The sequence below is a fragment of the Ochotona curzoniae genome, unplaced genomic scaffold (genome assembly GCF_017591425.1).
Source record: "Ochotona curzoniae isolate NIBS_2020 unplaced genomic scaffold, NIBS_Ocur_1.0 scaffold_2453, whole genome shotgun sequence".
Lineage (NCBI taxonomy): Eukaryota > Metazoa > Chordata > Mammalia > Lagomorpha > Ochotonidae > Ochotona > Ochotona curzoniae.
Window position 1 is genome coordinate 22,032,537 of NW_024467094.1, and position 23,723 is coordinate 22,056,259.

The 23,723-nt window shown below is 52.4% G+C and overlaps 1 protein-coding gene across 5 annotated transcripts; it reads left to right on the forward strand.

Annotated features, from left to right (window-relative positions):
• The first annotated feature begins 160 nt into the window (after positions 1-160).
• Positions 161-23,587, forward strand: SEPTIN4 (septin 4). Of its 5 annotated transcripts, XM_041000235.1 has the most exons (14): positions 161-1,676; positions 2,275-2,319; positions 4,168-4,175; positions 17,077-17,373; positions 17,764-17,857; positions 18,232-18,318; positions 18,738-18,861; positions 21,729-21,863; positions 21,977-22,094; positions 22,186-22,287; positions 22,486-22,582; positions 22,675-22,837; positions 22,992-23,088; positions 23,364-23,587. In XM_041000235.1, the coding sequence occupies exons 1-14, from the start codon at positions 161-163 to the stop codon at positions 23,421-23,423; spliced, it is 2,943 nt and encodes a 980-aa protein (XP_040856169.1). In that variant the 3' UTR covers positions 23,424-23,587. The 5 variants fall into 5 exon arrangements, with proteins under 5 accessions (XP_040856169.1, XP_040856171.1, XP_040856174.1 ...); XM_041000237.1 differs by lacking the exons at positions 161-1,676; positions 2,275-2,319; positions 4,168-4,175 and adding an exon at positions 12,334-12,461; XM_041000236.1 differs by lacking the exons at positions 161-1,676; positions 2,275-2,319; positions 4,168-4,175 and adding an exon at positions 14,939-15,133.
• The last annotated feature ends 136 nt before the right edge of the window (positions 23,588-23,723 follow it).

Sequence of the window (23,723 nt, forward strand, 5' to 3'; positions counted from 1 at the left end):
GGACTTTACTCGAGCCCCACTTAGAACCGCAGCCACTTTTAGGGGAGCCCAAGAACAGCAGCTTTTAAAACTGAGGGTGAATATTTAGACTTCGTTAGGATCCCAAATACAAGCGAACTAGTGAAGCATGGCATCCACCCACAAGGGTGCAGTCTTTCAGATGGTCAAGACGAATAAACTTGGGTCCAAGGTAGAGGTTTCAACACATAAAGGGGCTGAGGTCCACAGCAGCAGTCCTCAGCGGGTGCAAGGCTACCCTCCTACCCACAGCCAGCGAAGCACTGCCATCTCCTCGAGCCCTCCACCCCATCGAAGACCAGAAGCTGCACATCCCATCCCTCCCAAGGCGGCCCCAAGCTATCCTCGATCTTTCTCCCCAGAAACAGGCCCTGGTTACTCTTCAGCCCACATTTCTCGGGGAACCGAGTCCCGGCCCAGAACAGACGCATTCCACCATTACTCTCCTCATCGAAAGACCCAGCAAGTTCAGACAGCAACATCCCACACTGTAAGCACCCATCAGAATGTGAGCCCACCCAGAGAGTGTGCAGCACGGAGAGGTGGTGAGAACAAGCCCATGCGCGACATCACCCAGCCGAGCTCATTAATCCCAGATGTCAAGTCCTCTCGCCGACTGAGTTTCTTAGACCAGAAGAATAACTTTCGTACTCATAACTTCCAAGAAGAGGATCCACCTTCCAAGGTACAGAACCCACAAGGTGTTCGAGTGCCTCGTAGAGTTTCGATTCAACCAAAGGATGAAGCAATACAGACCGACCCCATCCAAAGGACTACCAAGAGTCCCTCCAGGCTAGACCATGGCAGCAGCCGCCTTAGTACTGAACGTTGGGCCACCCTGAAAAAGACTCTTGTCCGGGAGCCAGAAATGGATTTTTACAATTCAGTGCTTTCGGCAACCAAGTCTTTGCATAAGAACATAAACTTGGATTCATCCCTCAAACTCTCTGTCCTTAGAAATTTGGATGGCAGACAGGGAGTTCCCTCATGTGCTGAGCCTGAGTCTCTCTGCAAGCACTCTGTCTACACTGAAATCAAGCCCTCAAAACTCTCAACGATATCAGAGGTGGAGTCCAACATGAAGTCTCCAATCCAAGAAGACACTGACGTCAGTGTCAAGGTTCCCATTTCCCCAGGACAATCAATACCATCAACTCACCGTGTGAGAGCTCGATTAATGTCTGAAAGCTTACCCAGACCTCCTCTGTTTGCCACTGCAGAACCTTCACAGGGACTCACAGAAATGAACCACATGTCCCCAGGACCCACAGCCAGGTATCAAGAACCATCCCAAAAGTCTGCCCATAGTACAGAACTGGAACTGACTCCTCGGCCTTTACCCCCTCGATCCTTACCCAGATACGGGCCCGAGTCCTCATGGTGGGCCTTACTGAATCCTGATGTTGAAACGCCTCAAAGTCGACCAATAACCCCTGATTTTGAGCCCAAGTCCTCTCCTCCCCTAGACCCATTCATGTCCCTTTTGGAAATGGACTCAAGCCCTTTATGTGAGGATCTGATGTTCCAGAGAGAAAAGGAAAGCCCATCACTGCCATCACCAAAAGAGCCTCCGGACCAGACACCCATGAAGGAAGTGCCAAAGACCCCCAAGCACACCTGGAAACAACCAATTCAAAGGTTTAGTGCTTTCTTCCTGGGTATGTGAAGAAGCAGCCCCAGTTTAGTCAGATGGGACGTTGGGGTGGACAGGAAAGACCACTTCTTTATTCTGGGCCTCAGGACTGCCCTCCTGCCAATGCCTAAGGTAGTCCCATCTCTGGGCCCACTGCTCTGTTCTTTCCCTGCCAGCTTCTCTGAGTGCCAAACTAATAACGTCACATGAAAATGCTTGGGCCCAGTAGCAAGGCATTGACTCTTCAAAGCAATGCTGCTTAACTTTTCGATGGAAGGTGGTAGAGAGTAATTTGTAGCGTCAGAAGCCAATTCCTGAGAATGAAAAACTGAGCTGGGGTAAGGACTGCTAAAGAGAATGAGGGTCTCAAGTCAGTATTCTGGCATTGAAGGATAGGAGATGGAGTGAGATGAGCTGGGTCTTGGGCTTCCCGGGGGAAAGTGGCACAGAGAGAGGGTACGTGAGACTAACATTTAATCCTAAGCTGAAGGAGATTTATAGAGAGCATCAAAGGGTACAGGCATGTTTGTATGGAGAGATGTGGAGCTAAAGATCTAAGTCACCCTGGGGGAGGGGTGTGCATCTCAGAGAGAAAAAAGCAACGACCTTTCTCTTACTTTCAGATGTTTCTGAGGAAATGTGCAACCGTGTCATCTGGTGGCTGAAAGGTCTGTGCTGCCTGTCCCCTGCTCCCACCCCTGCCATGAACCCATTATGGGGGTTTGGAAATGGGAAGACAGGTGAGAGGGTGGCATCTAGGTGTTGATGGAGCTATGTCTTTGGGAACAGTACATTGTTTTATTTATTTGTGTTTTAGATTTATTTTTTTATTTGAAAGGCAGATTTACAGGCCCAGTGCAATGGCCTAACGGCTAAAGTCCTCGTCTTGAATGCGCCAGGATCCCATATGGGTGCCGGTTATAATCCCGGCAGCTCCATTTCTCATCCAGCTCCCTGCTTGTAGCCTGGGAAGGCAGTCAAGGATGGCCCAAAGCCTTGGAATCCTGCACCCGTGTGAGAAACCTGGAGGAAGTTCCTGGCTCCTGGCTTTGAATCGGTACTGCACCGATCATTGTGGTCACCTGGGGAGTGAATCATCGGACGGAAGATCTTCCTCCTCTGTCTCTTTGCCTCTTTGTATATTATGACTTTGCAATAAAAATAAATAAATCTTGAAAAAAAGAGAGAGAGAGAAAGGCAGATTTACAGAGAAGGAAAGACAGAGAGGGTAAGGTCTTCCATCTGCTGGATCACTCCCCAGATGGCCACAATGGCCGGAGCTGAGCTGTTATGAAACCAGGAGCCTGAAGCTTCTTCTGGGTCTCCTACGTAGATTCAGTGCTCTTTCAGTGCTTTTCCAGGCACGTTAGCAGAGAGCTGGACTGGAAGTAGAGCATCCAGGACTTGAACTGTCAACCAAATGGGATGCCAGCACTACAAGCAGAGGCTTCATCTTCTATGCCAGAGCACTGACCTCAAGAGTGCTGATCAAAACTTTGATGAGAAAAACAGGAATTTCTAATTGTATCTCTAATCCCACCATTAGAGTTTTTCCTTTGGGATTTGGAGCCTTTTCTACTTTTGAGAGTACTACTTAGTGAGTAGTACTTCCAGAATGGAGACTAATTTAAGCCCCATGATCTTCCAGCTTTAGCTGGTCTAAACCATCATTCTAAAAACACCGCTAGAACAAACTGACTTGGTTTCACAGTCTTACTAAGGCCTGACTCTACATTAATTCAGGTTAAGGGCTCTTCTTTGTGTGTCTGGTCCCTTAAGCCTCTGCTCAAGCCCCCACCCTACAAGCTAGGAGACAACTACTGCTTGCTATCCACACAGTGTCTCCAGGGATGTCCGTCTGGACGTCCTCCTTGAAGCCATCAGTGGGTTGTGTGGCCAACTTTTAATCCTTAAATGTCTGTTTGTACTCACGGATTGTCTGGTGGCTGGGGAGTGAATCTGACAGCAGGAGTTTTGGTGTGAGCACCAAGGCCCCAAATGTGTTTCTAGCTCCATGAATATGGGAGACAGTGCTTCTGGATGAGGATATTCTGGGATGCAATCTAGTCACAGCCAGCATTAGCCTTGTGACAGCACCAAGAGGAGAAGGGCAGCCCTACCTTCTATAGAGGACAGAGTGCAGTTCCATCAAATAGAGACGTGGGTGACCATGAACCTGAGGTCTGACTGTACCCTTAGGTACTTTGTTTTTTGTTTCCAAACCTCAGTTTGCCCCTCTGTGAACAGGACTCATGAGTTCCTCTTTAGAGTTCTTGTGGATATTAACCAAGCTATTATTTGTAGAGTATTTGGCATGCTTCTTGGCAGCACTGACTACACAGTAAATGCTAACTGTTAGTTGAACTACTTGCAGTAGGAAGGGATTTGGGGCCCAGATATGCTCAAATCTACTGGGTATCTTTGGTGAAACTTTGTTTTTCCTCTTCGGTTGGCCCTCTGGATTCCATTTGCTGTCCCCTGGGAATGCGTGGCTTTTGCATCTCTTGTTATGACAGATGAGGAGGTAAGAATTCTCCTGGGAGATTGCTCCTATGCCCTCCCCTCCCCCATTGTATTCCTACTCCTATCCTCTGAGGGAACGGGGTAGGAGGGAGACAGAGCTTCTGCCTGTGGCTGGGCAAGATGTTCACTGCACAAGGGCATCTGGCAGAGGGATAAATGAAAACTAAATCTAGGCTGGCTGCCACGTGCCAAGCTCTGTACCTGTGGAGCTGCATCTGCCCGGGGGTTACACCAGAGCACTATCTGAGGGCTATTAGTTGTAGCCCTGGAGGGCAGGAATAGAGGACTTTTGAAAGATGATAGGTCTTGCCAAGTGCTCTGTGAAGAGACTGAAACTTGTTCTCTCTCTAGCCTGGGGTGCTCCAGAAAGGGGTCACATTTCTGGGTTACTCACTATTTGGCTCCTCAACTTGGAAAGACATAAGGTAGACTGCTTGCAGTGACCCTGTGTCCTAAATTTGGCAGTGTCCTGGTTTCACTGTGCATTTATTGCCCCCCTAAGTCCTTAGGCTCTTGTTGGCCTGCGTTTGATAAGATAGGCAAAGCTCTGCTGCTTGTTTCTCTTGCTGTATTTCTCTTAACCCAGATCTAGCAATGGCCTTTCCTGGGTTCCATTCATTGGGCTAGCCGAAGAAGAGCAGTTGACTACAGTTGGTTGATAAACAAATGAGCAAAGGGTATCCTGGGCTCAGATGACAGGAGCAGCTGAAAAGGAGGTGTCCAGAAGTGCTGCCACTGCCCCCTTGACCATGGATGCCTCTTAGTCAGCCCCAGGCCCTGAGCTCAGCTGGAGGTGGGAACAGTTATTTTTAGAGATTATCTCCATGCAAAACAGTAAATTTCTCCCTCTTTCCTTTCTTCCCTCCTTGTTTGCTTTCTTCCTCCTCCCTTCCTTCCATAGACAGTTTTTATTCAGATGACTAGCACTTTGCTAGGCACTAAAGGGAGCAGCCCTGAAGCCTTCCAGCACATTCTTTGGCCTTGAGAAACTTCACCATCTGGTTAGGGAGATAAGACAGACAGGAAACAACAGTATGCAATAGTCTGTACTCCACTGTCAAAATAAACAGAACTGACTGAATAGGTGCTCTTGGAGGAGTTTAGGGGAGAGGTCAGCAAGAGATGGGCAGGAGGTGAGGTTATGCCCTCCTTCCCAAAGCCCAAGGGAGATAAAGGCTAGCCTTGTGCTCACCCCTCAGTACCAGCCTGTGCCTTTGGGAAAGCACCTATCCCCCTTTGTTCAGGATTTGAGGGTTCCTCCCTGTTCCAAACCCTCATTCCCCTTTTTTGCACATCTTGTTTTAGTTTAGGAAGTCAAAAGCCTTGGCAGCAGGATGGCTCCTTCCCAAAATAGCTCTTATCCTGTCTGGATAATGACAACTTGCCAGCCCTGTTCGCCACAGAGCTGGTCCCCAGAAGCTGGAGGAGGCTCCCAGGCAGCTGGGCTGCTGGTCTTCTCTGGCTCCCTGGAGGTAGGGTGCCTACAAGTGAGTCAGGTGCTCTCCTTGTAAAGGGTCAGAGTGAGGCTTTCCTCAGCCTGGCCCCTGAGCCACTGGTCAGGAGACGACAGGGCTTGGTGTCCCAGGCCTCTGACTGCTCTAGTCTGGGAATGATTGACCATAGAGTCTGTTTCAAATTCTGTTTCTGGTAGGAATTTTCTGGTGACCAAGCCATGATGTGTGGCTTGTGGAAGGCAGCATGTTAGTTCTTCTTCTTCTTCTTCTTTTTAACTTGGAAAATCAGAGTTACATATAAAGAGAAGGAGAGCCAGTGAGAAATGTTCTTTCTGCTGGATCACTCCCCAAATGGCTGCAGTGGCAGAGCTGTGCTGGTCCAAATGGCCACAATGGCTGGAGCTGAATCAATCTATAGCCAGGAGCCAGAAGCTTCCTCCAGGTCTCCCATGCAGGGTCCCAAGGCTTTGGGCTGTCCTCAACTGCTTTCCCAGGCCACAAGCAGGGAGCTGGATGGGAAGTGTGGCTGCCGGGATTAGAACTAGTGCCCAAATGGGATCCTGGCACGTTCAAGGAGAGGACGTTAGCTGTCAGGCCACGGCGCCAGGTCAGCAGGTATTCTTGACGGGGGTGTTTTGCCATCAGAATTAGCAAAAGTGCAGGAAAGTCTGGAGGCAGCTCCGTGGGGCGTCCCTGAGATTAGTATAGCCCTGAGGAATTCCTGGAAATAAAGCGACTCTTGACGGGAGGGGCTGTGCCAGCCCCAAAAGATTCCGTGTCTTCAAGGCACTTGTCCTACTTGCCCTTGAACGTGAGGAGGGGTAGCTTACTCCCTGCTATATCAAATCAATTATGCAGGAAAGTAACTCTGGAAAATAGGCCAGGAATCAGAACCTATCTCAGTGGTGCCTATGACAAGACCTCAGTGTTTTCAGAGGAACATGTCATTTGACTCCTGAGGGACAGGTCAGTTAGCCTTTCTGTTCGCTGAGGAACCACAGGGGTGGGTTGGTGACCTGGGACAGGCCATGGTGCTGTCTGCCTCAGTAAGCAGCCCTGAAAGCACAGGAGGGGTGAGAATTAGGTTAGGCTTCCTTGGGACACTCAGGCAGGTTACTTCTTTTCCTTCCACATGGGAGCAGGTGTCTTCCTCAGGGTTGTGCAGATCCCCTCCCCTAAGTTTTTGATTTTGGGTGGAATGAGCCCACCACAGCAAAGAATCCATTCCATGCATTATGAACTTTGTACCGTATCTGAAGCTAGTTGGCTCCCTGACAGGAATATCTCCAACATCACTCCTTTTTGAAAACAACGATTTCGTTGCCACTAACGGCCCATGTTTGTGAGGTCTAGTGTGAAGTCTTCAGCACACGGCGATAGATACACTGTGTAATGGCCAGATGAGGCTAGTTGGCATATCCATCACATCATTACTTCCCCTTTTCTGTCTCAATAGTTTGGTGGCCTTTGAAAATGTGACTTTTTCAAATGAAAGGAGAGCCACGAGGCCTGGGGGGTTTAGGGGACTGGAATTCAGAAGCGGAATGCCTGTTTGGCTGAGGAAGCACATCTGTGACCCAGAAGCCACCCTGACAGCTGCACATCCAGAGGAAGGCTGTCCTCGGCAGTGGCGGCAGCCCTGTCCCTGCAGTCTTCCACTCAGCTGCCTTGGCCCAGCTGCCATGAGAGAAGCAAGAGGCAGCTGCACCTGCACGAAGCCTGGAGGAGGGGAGCAGGGGGAAGGGAGCCCGTGCTCTGGCACTGAGCCCAGGAGAACCGGTCCAAGCAAAGGCATTTCTGCTAGGTCAGCTAGCTCCAGGGGTCTCCACAGCGCCTGTTGTTAGGAACCTAGGGGGTCAGTAAGTCTGCTTTCTCCAGGGTGGCAACATTGTCATTCCAATGACACTAAAGCATTCCCTGGTACTCTTTCTCCTTTCAGCCCTTGACACCAATTAGGCATGCAGACCTCTCATCCATTGGAGGGAAGGCATTTGAGACAGTCACATTTGACAGTTGCTGGTTGATGTTGATCATTTTCCTGTGAGCTGAGGTGATGGCTGCTATTTCCCTTAGATGTTGCATGTTAAATGCATTGGTAAATCCACAGCAACCCTATTTGTGGGCATTTTTCTCCCTGTTTCACAGATGAGAAAACTGAGGCTCAAGCATGTTCCTCAAAGTTGGGAGCACTTTAAGAAGCATCCAGCTCCAGGGATTCAACCTCATGGCCTAAAATCCTTCCTCTATGGCCACATCTCCCTGGAAGATCCCATCCCAGTAGTTCAGCAGCACATTGAGATATCAAGAATTGAGAAGGGAAAATGTCTGTGCATGTGAACTGGGAGGCTGGGAGGTGGTAGGAACCTGCAAGCAGATAGAATGAAGGGCAAGTGACGGGTCAGTGGAGCCGAAAGCCTCAAGGCTTGTCTGTGCTCTAAAATGAGAGTGGAAAAGCTGATCAATGAATCCGGATTGATGAGCCACCTCTCGGGGGCAGAGCCTGTTCACCCAGGCCAGCATCACACTGTATCACATGTTTGCTGAGTTGAAATGAACAGAGGTTAAAATAGAAATTAAAATACAAGATACACTCCCTGCCCTTGTGGGGGTTGTGGTTAATCTGGGAGAGAAAAGTATATGGATCGGTCATTTGAAAGGGACAAAGTCCAGTTGGAATGAATCAGCAAAACTTCTAGCATGGAGACACGTGGAGGCCAAAATGCAAGGGGAGGCAGACTTTGGCATAGTATAATGAAGAGCTTGGTAACTCAGCTGCCTGAAAATTGAAAAACATTTGTTAGAGTCAGTGGATTTGGGGTCATGGACAGTATTCAATCAGATGCTGGGTAAAGGGGCTCTCGAAGTCAGTCAGACATCGCATGTGTAGTCACATTAGGAGGTGTGGACGTCCCCTCCAATCCTGCCCTGCTCAGGGAAGGCGTTGGAAAGACAATCTGCCTCTCAACTCAGCTGCCTCTCTGTAGTCATTCAACAGGTACCAGTAAACACCTGGCCACCCATCCTTACCCCCGTCCCAGGATCGTGGGACATGGGATGGTTCTAGCAGGAAATTGGGACTTAGGATAATTTAGCTGCTTGCCTCTGCACTGACCTCGCTGGACAGATGGGCTGAGGTTTCCTTGAAAGATGCAACCCTCTGGCCTGCAGGATTCTCTGACTATATCATCAGTGACTCAACTACCTCTGAGAAAGGAGGAGGTACAGTTAGTTCTTGCACTAAGGGGACAATTAACTACTGAGAGGGAAATGTGGCTTTTGTCAGTCGTGCAGATCAGAAATCCTGATTTCCTGTGGTTAGCATTCTTTATTCTTGGCTTTGAACCTGGGGCCTTCCTTGCATAGTTCCTATATCACATAGCTTTCATCCATTGATGCCAACCAGGAAATTTTCCAGAATATCTTGGCCCAATCTAAGCAAGGGAACTCAGGATAGCAGGTTTGAGCTGTGGTTGCTAATCTGAGTTTTCCAAAGGAGTGATCCTCTGTATCAAATTGTCAGCTGCCCAGAGGCTTGGCTTGAATATTCCACCCTAACAGTACCCGGAAAATAGTACTCAAGTCGTGGACATCAATGCCTTGTGTGATGTTGAACTTCAAGGAAGAGCCAGAGCTCCAAGAGCTGAATGGTTCTGTAGCCTATTTGACCAGGCCACCTGTCACTGGCTGGAGGTGGGGAGTGTCTTACCCTACTGTAACTGACTCACACAAGGACTGTTGTTTCCATCAATGCAAAATGTAGGGCTGGAGTTGGGGACATGCTGTCATCTCTTGTATTAAGTCAAACAAAGGCCCAGGAAAGTCCAGGAACATTTAGGAAATGAGATAATAGCCAAAGTTGACATGGGAACGTCAGCCCTGGCTGTTTTCTCAGTCTTCTGTAGGACTTATGCATGCAGAATGATTCACAAAGTCTGCCTCCAACTATTTTGTTTGATTTTAGAAGGTTTTTTGTTTGTTTGTTTGTTTGTTTGTTTGAAAGGCATAGTGACAGAGGGACCCATTTATGTGTGTGCACACATCCACACACAATGCGTTGAGAGGAATCTTCCATCTGCTGGTTCTCTCCTCAAATGGCTGCAATAGGTGGGTCTGCGCCAGGCCAAAGCCAGGAGCCAGGAATTCTACACAGGTCTCCCACATAGGTGACCTAAGTTCTTGCGCCATCATTAATTGCTTTCTTAAGGTGCATCAGAATGGAGCAGGATCAGAAGCGGAGCAGGCGGGACCCACATTTTACTATGGGCTGCTGGTGTTGTGAGTCACCATGCCACGATGCCAGCCTGTCTTCAGTTTTTTATTTCATCCAGCGTGCCTCACATTGGGCCCTTTAGGATAGGGATTAGAAGGGGACTGTGGCCATCAAGGCCCCCAGTATTGTTGGCTTGAAGCTGAGTTCCAGGGTCTCAGGCTTCTCCGGAAGTTTGCTTCCCTCAAGGCAAACCGGCACTACACAGGGCACTCTGGAGCTGGGTTGCATGTGCCGGGGAAGAGCTGGGATTCCAGCCGCAGCTGTGCAAGAGAGCTAGCTGAGCTGCCTTTTGAGATGTTTCTGTGTCTAAGCTTGGAACACAGCTGGGGCTGAGTGGGGGAGGGTTGTTCTAGCGGAAGAAAACACAGCTTTGTAATGAAGCCCTCTTTCTCTGACTAGGCTTTCTCCCTACCCTAGTCCCCGCCACTGCTAACTAGAAGCACCAAGAAGGATGCTTGTATGGGCACATAGGAATATTTTCTGCCCCGGCCCTTTGAACAGAGGGGCATTGTGTAGCCTAACTTGACGTTAGGATCTGATAGTAGCCATGGCTACTGCTGCTGCAGACTATCAAAAGTTATTGGTTCCTCCTTTCATGCTTTTGTTTTATTTATTTATTTATTTCAAGTTTACTTATTTGAAAGACAGAATTAGAGGGAGGAAAAGATAGAGATCTTCCATTTTGTTGATTTATTCCCCAGGTGGCCACAACAGGGGACTAAGCCAGGCAAAAGCTAGGAGTCACGAGTTTCATTTGGGTCTCCCACACAGGTGTGGGGGCCCAAGGACTCTGCTGGCCTACCAGGTGCACTGTCAGGGAGCTGGATTGGAACTGGAGCAGGTGGAACTCGAACTTGCACCCATGTGTCATGTTGGCATTGCAGCTAGCAGCTTAACCAACTATGCCACAGCATTGGCCCTATCTTTGTTTTCTTGAGCACAGCTTAGCTCTCCTGAGCTACCCCAGGCCTTTTCCTTTCTACCTGCAGAGATGACCTCTCCTTGGAGCCACACTGTCCTATGCCACCTCCCCCTTCCCTGTGTTCCTGGGCTTTTTCCTGATTCTGTGGGTCCAGCATTTCTCTACCACCTCCTGTTTCTGCCTGGCTTTCTGAACTTCCGCCAAGGCCTACAGCAGCACCAAGCACACCCTCCCCTTCCCTCACTGCATCTACTTTTAGAACGTCAGAGCTGTAAGGAATGTTAAAAGTCATCTACATCAATCCTGGGGAAACGGAGACCCTGAGAAATGAAGGGAGGTCCTCAGAATCCCCCAGCCGGACAGGCTTCCCCGAAGCAACAGCCCCGATCCGTCCTCCATCCCACCAGCTTCAGATGCAGCCCTCCAACAGCAGCTCAGTGCTGTTCTGATTCTGGCTTCACTTGCTGTCTCCAGGCGCTCTTCCCTCTCATAGCTGAGCTCCTACAGGTTCTTGCCCTGCCCAATGGCTCACACATCACCCCCAAACAGGGTAGCCAGGCCTCTGGCCTTCTACTCATAGACAAGGCCTTGAAGGTGGGTCTGTTTTGTCCATGGTAGTCAGGTACTGGTCAGTCAACCTGTCCTGTGGAGGAGGTGGGTCTTGGGGGTCAAGCAGGGACATGGTTCTGGAAACTTCCACAGGAGCCTGACCAGCTCACACCCTACTTAGCTCAGGAAATCCCTCACCCACTCTCCCCATCCCCCCAAGCATCTTCTCCCAGCTGCTGCTGCCATGACCCTTCTGAGCCTCTAATGCCACTAAAGCTGCTGGGGCATCTGGCCCAGCCTCTCACCTGCTGGTCAGAGAAAGAGTGGCCCAGCTGGACCTCGCCCAAGACCCTGCCCACTTTCCTCAGCCCTGGACAAGGCTCCACCTTCTTGAGAGAGTCACTCAGCTGTTCCAATGCCTCCTGCAGATGGTTCCTGGGTAATTTATGCAGCAAGTCCTCTTTAATCTGGGGTACTGCACCAAGGGAACCCGCTGCCAACCTGTCTCTTCACAGCATGAATGCAGGTGGAGAATATGACTTTTTTTTTTTTTTAAGGGAGTATTGGGGGAGGTTATGGACAGGCAGTCATTTGGACATCAGTCGGTGTCACTTTCTAAAAACCTTGCTGAATCTCCAGGTAACAAAGATTTTCTCCCTAACTCGTGGTTCCACTCACCCCTCCTTCGAAAGTCAAAAGTCGCTCCCCTTCTCTGTGAACCGGCTCAAGACCCTGCGGGGCTGGAAAACGAACCGCCAGGTGTCCAGTGCAGCGCGGGGACGAGGACCTGAGGCCCCTCACCTTGTCCTGACCTTCTCCCTTCTCTGCACCTTGGGGAGGTAGGGGGCTGCGCGGCAGGATGCAAGCCGGGTCCCCAGGTTGCCCCCCACCCGCCCTCGGCGCCCAGCCGAGCCGAGGCCCCGCCCCGTGGCCCGCTCGCTCCGCCCCTGCCGCCGGGCCCCGTCCCCCAGCGGTCCGCACTCGGGGAGGCGGGTGGGGGCTGGCGGTGCGGCGAGGTCGGCGCGCAGCTCCCGTGGCGAGTCGCTCGGGCGCTGTCCAGGCGGAGCCGGCCCGGCCTGGGCTGCAGCCATGGTAAGACACGGGCGCGGGGCAGGGCCGGGCGCGGAGGGCCCGCGGCTCCCGGCGATTCCAAGAGACCCACAGCGCTGCAGCCCCGACTGTGTGGGGCGGGAGGCACTGTCGCTGGCCCCGGGTACAGGCAGGCGCTCCTGGCTGGCAAAGCTGCGTCGTCGCTCTTTAAGTTTGTTCCTCTGATTGGAGCAGAGTGGGCCCTGAGCCTGGGGATGCTACCGGGCTTGGACAAAGGGGTGGGTACGTGCTAAGGGAGGTGCCCACTGACTGAGACGCGCATGTTGGGCTGGGAGAGCGAAGGTGAGGGTCTCTGTCCTTGCCCAGGTCAGCTGTTAATAATCCCGTGTCCTCTCATTCACTTATTCTGGGCATAGGGGCCAGCACCAACTTCCTGTGGAAAAGGCTGAGAAGGCCTGTAGACACACCTGCCTTCCCGGGAGGGATGATGAGACCCTTAGTCCTTCCTTCCCACCGCGCAGGGGGCCTCTCCCGGCCTTTTCCCAAAGGGACATGGGAGGGTCCCCGTCCTGCCCGGCGGGTTCAGCTGTGTCCCTCTGCCTCCCGACCCGGAACTGTGGGGGCAAGCTTCCTCCTACTGCATCTGCACCGCTTCCCCCAATCCCCAACCACCACCAAGTAGGTCCCTCTGCAGTGCGTGGGAGCTGGGGGGACTCATTCCTGCCACCTGCCTGCAGTGGGAAGAGAAACAGTAGCCCTCGCCAACCTTCCTGGAGGCCCTCAGGTAGCAAGTTTTACTGCTTGCCTGAGAGGTCGCTAGCTCCTCATCTGCTGATGTTGCCAGACCCTGCTACAGTTAGTGAGTGTTGGGGTCTCCAGGCACAGGTCACCCTCTCTGCCCAGTCTGGAAACCCACGAGTGCTGTGTTTGCAGCAGGAAGGGATTCGCTGCTGGCCTGAGTAGCAGGATGTTGGTCTGTAGGGAGCCTCCAGAAGAGAACTCTCAGGGCTTGGTGGAGTTAGAAGCTTCCAGATCTGGCGAAGTCAACCTTTTTGGGTTCTTGACTCAATCTGTGTCCAAGTGGAAGTCCAAGTTCTCTGCCGGGAAGTCTTGGGGGCCTGGTGACCTTCCTGTAAGAGGGAGTTTTGGGAGAGGCCAAGGGGTGCCTATCTGTGTCCTTGCTCCCCACTTGGGGGATGCACAGACCCATTGTTGCAGGGATGGAATCCTTGGGAAACCCAGATTGTCCCTAGTGCCAAGCCTAGCAGGGGCCAGAGGGGCTTTTTCTGCCACACACCGAGTTCCGCTGGGCTGAGGTCCTGGTGCTTTCAGCTTGGCTGAGGCCAGCCTGTTTTTCTCTAATTAAAGATACAGCACCACCACCCAAGTTCCCAGCTGGAGGGGCCCTGCCTTTAGGGCAGCCAAGTTCGGAGGGTCTCCTCTTCACTGGAGGTCAGTGTCCTCGGTTGCTCTCGAAATCTGCAGAGACCTCAGCAGCCCAGGAGTCCCCCAGGGAGTTTAAATTTGCATGTGAAAACAATAATAGACCAACACCAATGACACTGTTGACACTGTGCGGGTTCAAAGCCCAAGCCTCTCTGGGCAGCCCATAAGGCCCATCAAAGCCCTGACAGGCTCTGTGCAGATCCACACTGGATCTTTCCAGCCCAAATGGAAACATTTGGCCTCCTGACTCGCAGAGTGCTCTATCCGCACACTCCCAGCCAGGCCCCTCGATTTGTTTCCCACCTAATTGCAGTTTGGAAACCTCCAGGGACCACTGGCTTCTCTCTGGCCTGCAGCCTTGTCCACTCCCCTCTGGGGGGGTGGGGGTGGAGATCAAGCGCTAGTGGCTCCTGGTTATTGACTCTTTAGAAGCAGGGATCTAGCCGATCCAGGCCCCCCATGAGTCAGAGGTCAGGCATCTGAGGCTTGAAGAACACCCCTCATCCTCCCTCCCCCGCCAGGAGCAAAGCCCTTTTGGCGGCAGGAGTTCCCAGTAGCAAAGTCTAGAAGCAGATTTCTGAAGACATATGCTCCACTAGAATACTAAAAGACACTTGAGAAGTTTCAGGAGAACCTATACCCTGGGTAGGGCGGGACGGGGCGAGGAGGTAGTGGGGTTCTAAGACAGTCCATTCTGTTTTAGTGCGGCTCAAAGTTAAGGGAGAGTGGGGTTTCGGAATCCTGTGGGAATGCATCTCCTGGATGGTGGCCCCTATGAACTGATGATGGACCAGGTCACCTTGGGGAAGGCTCCCAGTCCTCCAGCAGGCCTCGGTGCCCTCAGGAGTTAAAAAGAGAAGGCCAAGTGCATCCAGAGCCTGTGCTGCTGCGTCTACCACAGGGTAGGCATCGGACAGGTGTCATGGCGCAGCCAATCAGGGGAAGAAGGGAGTGTAGAGTGAGCTGTTGCCAATGGGCCACCAGGCTTGTTCTTGGAGGGTGGGAGCCCAGGGAGGGGGAAGGAGGGAGAACATTCCACAAGCTCTTTTGGCCCCTGCCAGAAACAGAGGGGAGTCAAAGAGAAAGGAAAAGGAGGAAGCCAGTTGACAACAAGAGCATCAAGACAAGGCAGTGTCTGTGTGTGAGGAGCTTTGCCTGGAGATAAAATTAGACCCAAAGCTTACTGAAAGGGAGTCTGAAGGAAGGCCATGGAGCCATCCCTGCGATGGCAAGGGGATTCTGTCCCTGAGGCCGGGACTGAAGCTGTGGTAAGGTGCTGCTCCAGGAGCCGGGTGGACCTGACTTGTCTTCTGGGCTAGGACTGGGCCTCAATGCCGGGAAATGTCACGGAGCTGGAGGGTAGGCTGGATATGCAGGACGGGAGGGCCCTGGTGTCCTGTTCCTTGTCCGGCACTCCAGTGGCCCTCTTCCATGCTGCCGAGCAGCTGGGCTGGCAGAGGGGATAGCTCTGTTGGAAGATCCTGGGAGCCCTGGGGCGTCCCTCCGTGTTTCCCTTTTGCCCTTGTCTGTTTGCCTCTCCATTCCAAACCCTGGGAGCAGCCAGGTGGGACACAGTCCCCTCTCTTCCAGACCAAGTGCTGGGTCAACATGTACAGGAGTTCTTGGAGTCCCCCAGATGTAGTGGCTAAATGATGAGACCTGCTGTGCCCTCGCCCCACCCTGCTGCATGCTATTTGCAGTTAGCATCCAAAAGGGGACACTTTGGAGAGTGATAGAGAACACAACTAATAATTGTGCTAGGACATCCATTGGACCTCACAAATATGGGCAAGAAAAGACAGTTAAGTCAGGCTTGCTTCAGGACCACCTCTTCTGGTCCCTGAACTACATCTTCTCCCCCTTGAAGGTTCCTAACTTCTTTCTTCCCCTCTATCCAGGTGAGCTCAGGAGACAATGGGTGTAAGCAGGTGTTAAGACTTAGTAGGATCTCATAGGGGACTTTCCCTCTAGCCTCCCTGTGTCTTGATTTGTCTCTAGTGTAAAATCAGCAATGTGCATATCTGTCTCACTTAGTTCTTCTCTTTGCAAAGTCAGGATGTGCAGAAACCCTATAGCTATCCTATCTCCCCCATCCTGATGGGGACTCTACAGTGGTCTGGGAAAGCCAACCCCACTCCATGGCTTGGCCCACCCCCAGCAGTTGAGTCAGCCTCTGCAACCAGCCCTTGTGCATTGTCCGGGGGTAGCACGTGGGTATTGGGAGGCAGAGCTGAGCCCAGCACCACCAGGCACCCCACACAGGAGGCTGACCCCCAAAGGAGAGGGAAAGGTTTAGGGTCCAGAGCTGGGGATGGGTGTGGCAAGTTTCTCCCATTTCCCCCTAAGTTCACAGCTGAGCCAGACTTCCTCCTGTACCTCTGGCTCTGGGGTGCTTCCCGGGATGTCCCTCACACCTGGGGGACTGTCTGCTGCTCTGGAGTCTCAGTGTATTCAGTCCCTACAAGCGCTCACAGTGTTCTGATCTCTTCCTTCATCTCTCTCCTCCCAGCTCCTCTCCACTCCCATTCAGCACTCACTGGCAGCTTCATGATTCTTGTGTGGGGCCCAGGGTAGTACCTGGAATGGCCATGTCTGGAACTGGGGTAGGGAAAACAGCACAGAGCTTGGGAGAGGCAGCACCCAGAGCTCAGCCTTGAGCTCACTTACCAGCAGGGACAGGAGGCACAGCTCCTTCCCCCTTGCTGGCCCTTGACTGAGCCCTTGACTTCTCTCCCACTCCTCCTGCCCCTTGTCCCTGCCCTGTCTGACTCTGCTCTCTCTCTGAAGTCCTAAGCTACAGTCTCAGGTTGGTCATACTTCTGTCCCCTTACTCTTACTCGCTTACTCAAGTGTAACTTCTTGACCTTGAGGCCCTCTCTAGCCTCTGACTCGCACTGACCCCCAGGCAGGGCAGCTTCAGCAAGCAGGAGAGGGACTGGAGTTCCTCAGGTCTCCAGAAGCAGTTGCCAGGGCTTTGGGGGCTCCTCCTGAACCCGCCCCCTGGATCAGGGCGGGGCCTGGGCAGGTTTGGGAGCAGGTGAGGGAGGCCCAGCAAGCACTTCTTCCAGCTTGGCTGCACTTCCTTTCTCTTCTAACCACAAGTGCTTTCCCCTCTCTCCTTGCCTTCTCTGTTCTTCCACATCCCTCCTCATTCTTCCCTGCCAACCTCCCACCTACTTCACCCCACCCATGACCCCCTCACCCACCCCAGATCAAGCGTTTCCTGGAGGACACCACCGATGATGCAGAACTGAACAAGTTCGTGAAGGATTTTCCAGGAAGCGAGAGCTGCCACCCACCGGAGGCCAAGACCTGGGGGTCCAGGCCACAGATCCCGGAGCCAAGGCCCCAAACCCCGGAGCTCTATGAGGATGACCTGGAGTTCAGACCCCCGTCATGGCCCCAGGCCTCTGACAGCCAGCAGTACTTCTGTGCCCCAGCCCCTCTCAGCCCCTCCACTCGGCCCCGCAGCCCTTGGGGCAAGCTCGATCCCTATGACTCCTCTGAGGTAGAGCCTCCAACCCTGCCTCTGCCTTCCAGCAGGCTGGCTGGTACAGGAAGATCCAGGGTGGGAGCAGGAGAGCTTCAGTGTGTGTGTATGTGTGTGTGTGTGTGTGTGTACGCATGTGTACATGCACGTGTGTGTGTGTGTGTGTGTGTGTGTGTGTGTGTAGCCTTTCTCTGTCTTACGTCAGCACCAGCTCTGCCTTAAGGAACGCTGGGAACTGACAGTGTCAGGAGGGGTAGGCAGAAGGTTCAGCTGGTGGCCTCTGTTGTGAACTCTGGCACTACTGCTTCAAGGAAGGGCAAACACCTAGGAGGGAGTGAGAAGATGGGTGCTGGTTGCTGTGATGCTCCTGCTTCCTGCCCTGATGGCATCTGCCTTTCCATCCTGTAGGATGACAAGGAGTATGTGGGCTTTGCGACCCTGCCCAATCAGGTCCACCGCAAGTCAGTGAAGAAAGGCTTTGACTTCACCCTCATGGTGGCAGGTAGGAAAGAGCCAGGGCTGGGTTGGGCAGGGTGAGGGATGAGGTGTGTGTGTGTGTATGTGGTGGGGAAGAGCTAGGAGGCCCCCCTCCCATTACTGAGAGGGTATATATGCTAGGTACAGGGCCCTTGATCAACAATTTTCTAGTGTTTGTTCCTTTCTGTGTGACCTTGGGCAGCTATTTGTCCTCTCTTGGCCTCGCTTCAAATTAGAAGGCTGGACAAACCAATCTGACCCTAAAATATTATATGGTTTAATTTTTCTAGTCCCACATGGCTATAGGAGCAGTCCGCTTCACACCTTGGTGCAATGGAGCTGCCTCCCCACCACAGCTTGTACCTTCTGACCTGGTGCCTCTGTCCTTTCCCCTGGCAGGAGAGTCTGGCCTGGGGAAATCCACCCTGGTCAACAGCCTCTTCCTCACAGACCTATACCGGGACCGGAAGCTCCTTAGTGCTGAAGGTAAGAAGAGGAGCATGAAGAGGAGCAGGGCAGAGCCTGGGGGGCTGGGGAGCCCCGCAGCAGCATGCAGGAGACTGGCTTGCTGGAGAGACTGACAGCCTCTCTCGAGAGGCTTGTCTAGCCTGGCAGCCCACCAGCCAACTCCCTAATGATTTGGGTGCAGAGTCCTGCTCTCTGAATGAGTCTCTGACCCCTAGAGGATTCCAGGAATCCAAGGAGGAGAGGCTGGGGCCAGAGCCAACAGCCAGCGGCATTTCCTGTGTTGGGAAATGTGCTCCTTGCTGGTTCCCAGAGAAAAAGGTCCCAGGCAGCTTGGGAGTGGGGTTGGGGGGACAGCATGAAGCTGACTGCGGCAGGCGGTTTGTTCTGACTGGGTAGGTCCCTGTCCTTGCCCTGGCCTCAGTTTGCCCCTTCTCCAGAGCGGATCATGCAAACTGTGGAGATTACTAAGCACGCAGTGGACATAGAGGAAAAGGGTGTGAGGCTGCGGCTCACCATTGTGGACACACCAGGCTTTGGCGATGCAGTCAACAACACAGAATGGTAGGTCTGAACAAGCCCACCCCACCTGCCCCTGCCCACCACATATACATACACACACAGGTGCACACAGTGGCACAGACCCACCTGCACTTGTCAGGAGAGACTGATGACCTTGTACATGTCATCCCCTCCAGCTGGACAGCCAGCCTCTCCTCAGTGAAGCGAGAGGGAGAGGACTGGAATACAAAGCTAGTGTCCCCTCCAGTGCTGATCTATAATTCCACAGTGGGGGTGGGCACACTAGGTAAGAAAATTTTTAAAAATGCAAATGTGAAAATCTGTAGCACAGAGCCTGACACACGGTAGGTACTCTTTAAGCATCAGCTTCCTTCCTCATTGGATGACTCTGACAGACAAGGCTTGTAGAAAGAATGGGGAGACATGCAAGGGAGAGGTGCAGAGGAGAAAGAAGAAGCAAAGGAAAAAAATAGGTAGCACATTTGATTTCAGGCACCCGTCAGGCTCTCTGCCAGAAGAAGTGACATTACCACATACCTCATCATTACTGGCTGGCAGGACGGCTAGGTCACGGGCAAGTCAGGTGGTCAGACCTGAGAGAGAGGATGAGGAGGAGAATGGATGAGAAAGACAGGCAGAAAGGTGGTGCTTTGATGAGGTTGGGCAGGAAGTACTTGGAGCCCTAGGTGGGAACTGACATCGTAATTTATTACATTTAGTAACTCTGATCTTGAACAGTTGACTGCATTTCTGTTTCTTCCATTGAAAAATACCCTCATCACCTCACCATGTTGGTTTGAAAATCACCCAGAACGGATATGTTCTGGAGCACTGGAACACTGTAAAGGGGTGTTTGCATCCACAGATTTTAACAAGGACAATGGCCAGACCTGCAAACTCATTTGTGCAGCCCAGTGCAAAGTAAAAAGCTGGGGCTCCTTGTTCAAAATTATTACAGATTTCAAGCTGAAACCCTCAGAACGTCAAACTAAGCATAGACGCCTGTAGGTGCAGGTCACTGTATGACTGCCTTGGTCGTGTGTCTAAGAAGCTGATCCTGAATAATTATCTCATAGCTTTTATTTTTTAAAAGGTTTATGAGTTACAGTTTAAAAATATGTTTGAGGGCCCGGCGCAGTGGCGCAGTGGTTAAGGTCCTCGCCTTGCATGCCTGGGATCCCATATGGGCGCCGGTTCTAGTCCCGGCAGCCCCGCTTGCCATCCAGCACCCTGCCTGTGGCCCAGGAAAGCAGTCGAGGACGGCCCAAAGCTTTGGGACCCTGCACCCGCGTGGGAGACCCAGAAGAGGCTCTTGGCTTCGGATCGGCATAGTATCGGCCGTTGCGCTCACTTGGGGAGTGAATCATCGGACGGAAGATCTTCCTCTCTGTCTCTCCTCTCTGTATATCCGCCTTTCCAATAAAAATAAAATAAATCTTTAAAAAAATATATGTTTGAAAGGCAGAGCAACAGACAGAGAGGGAGATCCTCAAAGAGATCTTCCGTCTGCTGGCTCACTCCCCAAGTGGCTACAACAGTCAAGTCTGGGCCAGGCTGAAGCCAGGAGTCTGAAATTGCACCTGGGTCTCCCTCAAGTTCCTCCCAGGCACATTAGCAGGGGGCTGGATAGCAAGTGGAGTAGTTGGGACTTGAACCAGTGCTCTGATATGGGATTCCAGCATCCCAGGTGGCAGGTTAACCCACTGCCTCACACCTATCAGATGCTTCTGAGACTCGCTAAGACCCCATCACATGCTTTATTATAACAACAGATGACTTTGAGCTCAGCTAACTGGTTCACACACAGTACTTGGCCTCCTTCAGCATCCTTGATGGAGCAAGGCGAGCACTCTATCTTCAGCCTCCTTCCTGCCCCTATCTGTTCTAGTCTGAGCTGGCACCTGATCCTGTGTAGCAAGTAATGCTCTCTTCTTCAATCAATCTGCCTGCCCCCTCTTGACTTCTGTAATAAGAGTTTCAATGTCGGCAATGATCTAACCTCACACTTTCCAGGGTACTGCCGAGTCTACTCCTTTAGTCAAACAATAACTTTTCCTAAGCACACATGAGGTGTCCAGCCCGCACGGGATCTGTTAAGGGATGCAGAACAAGAATGAATGCTCCCTGTCCTCAGACACTTGTAGTGTAGTACCAGTGAAGGTGGAGCAAAGGAAGCAGTGGTCCAACATGCATGTCAATCGGATGACAAATTAGTAAGTGGGTCAGCCAGAAGGTCCAGGACTTGAGTGGCTAAAAATTGTAGCAGCCACCCAATCCGGATCAAGTCTCTCAACAATTCTGGATTTCATTTCTTCACCTACCAAGTGATTGGATGACGTTCATAACATACCACCATATCTCCCCATCAGGAAAGTGAGGATTAAAACTAGAGAACTAGAGAGCAGGACACTTGAAAATGGAAATTCTTGGTGGGGGAAGAAATAATGTCTTCATTTCACTGGGTGGTAAATAGAAGGGGAGCAAAGTGAGAATTGTTGTAACCTTCCCAGAAGAAGTGGTTATTGGTTAGGGCCTGGAAGACTCCAGTGAGTTTGGAGCGGTGCAGTAGAGGGTGGAACCGTGAGGCAAGGTTATGAACCTGACTCAGAGCTTCTGTAATTTCCAAGTGGTGTTTACCTGCAGCCACCTGGCTATTCTTACTGCTTCTTTTGGTGATCTGATCCCTTCCCATCTCATCACACTGGTGCTTATTGAACTTGGCCTATGTGCTTCCTCAGGACACGTGAGATGCAGCCCCGTCCCACCTGGTGTCCCCCTGAAGATGCAGGAAAGCCAGCCAGGGCCTAACACCCTGCCCGGGGCCAGGGCTGCTGCCCTGCAAGTCCCAGCGCTCCCTAGGAAGCTCTCCCTACTCCCTCGGTGTCTCTACTTGTCTGTCCCTGCCCCAGCTGGAAGCCTGTGGCAGAATACATCGACCAGCAGTTTGAGCAGTATTTCCGAGACGAGAGTGGCCTGAACCGCAAGAACATCCAAGACAACAGGGTGCACTGCTGCCTGTATTTCATCTCGCCCTTCGGCCACGGGTATGGTCTGAGCCTGAGGCTCCTGGTACCAGCGGGCACTGCCAAGGGAACAGGCCATGAGCACCGGGGGCAGGGTGGCCACTAGCAGATGGTCACAGATTCCTGTTTCCCAGGCTCCGACCATTGGATGTTGAATTCATGAAGGCCCTGCATCAGCGGGTCAACATCGTGCCTATCCTGGCTAAGGCGGACACACTGACACCTCCTGAAGTGGATCGCAAAAAACGCAAAGTGAGGGAAGCTGGTGGGGGGCGGGGGAGAGTAGGTGGTTTTCTAGAATGAATAGGGTCCCCAGAACTGTGGGCCCTCATCTGTTTGCCAGATCCGGGAGGAGATTGAGCACTTTGGAATCAAGATTTATCAGTTTCCGGACTGTGACTCTGATGAGGATGAGGACTTCAAATTACAGGACCAAGCCCTAAAGGTGGGGCCACCCCCAGGAATTCCCTTTCTATCTTGTTTCTTCCCGGAAGAGGAGGGGAGCAGGATTCTAGCTACAGGCAGGCTACTGGGGTAGGAGAGGACCCTATTTTCCTACAGTGAAGCAGAGTAGATAAAGATAACAGGTAGAAATAAGTGGGAGAATGGGAAGTTGCTGACAGGCACCCCTAAATCCTTCCAGGAAAGTATCCCATTTGCAGTCATCGGCAGCAACACTGTGGTAGAAGCCAGAGGGCGGCGAGTTCGAGGGCGGCTCTACCCCTGGGGCATCGTGGAAGGTAAAGCTGGGCTTTGGGGCCAGGGTGTATCCTTGCTCTCAGTGGCTGTCCCCTCCCCATGCCCCTGGCCGACCTCCAGCCTTGCTGTGCAGTGGAGAACCCAGGGCACTGCGACTTCGTGAAGCTGAGGACAATGCTGGTGCGCACACACATGCAAGACCTGAAGGACGTGACGCGGGAAACCCACTATGAGAACTACCGGGCCCAGTGCATCCAGAGCATGACCCGCCTGGTGGTGAAGGAAAGGAATCGCAAGTATGACCAGAAGCCAGGACAGAGCTGGCAGGGGGCATCCCAAGGGCAGCCTTGGGGGAGACCCAGCCCTACCCTTCCGCAGACCCTGGGCTCAATCCAAGCAAGCGCTGGACTCCTCCTGGCCTTGCCAACACTCTTTTCCCCTCTCTCTCAGCAAGCTGACTCGAGAGAGTGGTACCGACTTCCCCATCCCTGCCATCCCACAGACAGATCCAGAAACTGAGAAGCTGATCCGAGAGAAAGATGAGGAGGTGAGAGCAATAGGGAGCCGTAGGGATGGAGAGCTGGGAAGCCCTCGCCTCCGTGACCATAAAGCTCCATCTCTCCTGGTTTGGGAGGACAGAGATCTCTTGCTCTGGTGCATATTTGGGCCCTATATTGGTCAACTGGTAGCCTACCTGGAGTCTTCATCACTCCCTAGGGCCACCAAGGCCTTGGTTCCTGGGAGCGAATGTGGGGGCAATTCCCAAACACTAAGGCCTCCCTGAAAGGCCCCATCCCATGTTGGTGCCCGTGCCTGTTGCAGCTGCGGCGGATGCAGGAGATGCTACACAAAATCCAAAGGCAGATGAAAGAGACACAGTAACTGGCTTTCAGCCCTGGATATTTAAATCTCCTCCTCCAGCCCATGCCAGCCCCTCCTAACACAAGCTCTGCTCAGGCCCCTCGCAGCTACTGCCACTTGGCCTTACATCCCTGCTGACTTTCCAGAGACTCAGAGGAAATAAAGTTAGTAACTCTCTAGGTGGCTTCTGGTGTCCCTGTATCTTTTCTCCGTGCCCCACCCCCCATACTTCATTTTATTTGAAAGGCAGAGTTGCAGAGAGGTGGAGAGAAAGATCTTCTACCCACTGGCTCACTCCCATGACAGCCGCAGTGGCTGCAA

Coding starts and splice junctions, on each gene's coding strand:
- SEPTIN4 (XM_041000235.1), top strand. CDS start 161: ATGGTCAAGACGAATAAACTTGGGTCCAAGGTAGAGGTTTCAACACAT. Junction 22,095..22,185: donor TGGATCGCAAAAAACGCAAA/GTGAGGGAAGCT, acceptor TCTGTTTGCCAG/ATCCGGGAGGAGATTGAGCA. Junction 22,838..22,991: donor GTGAAGGAAAGGAATCGCAA/GTATGACCAGAA, acceptor CCTCTCTCTCAG/CAAGCTGACTCGAGAGAGTG.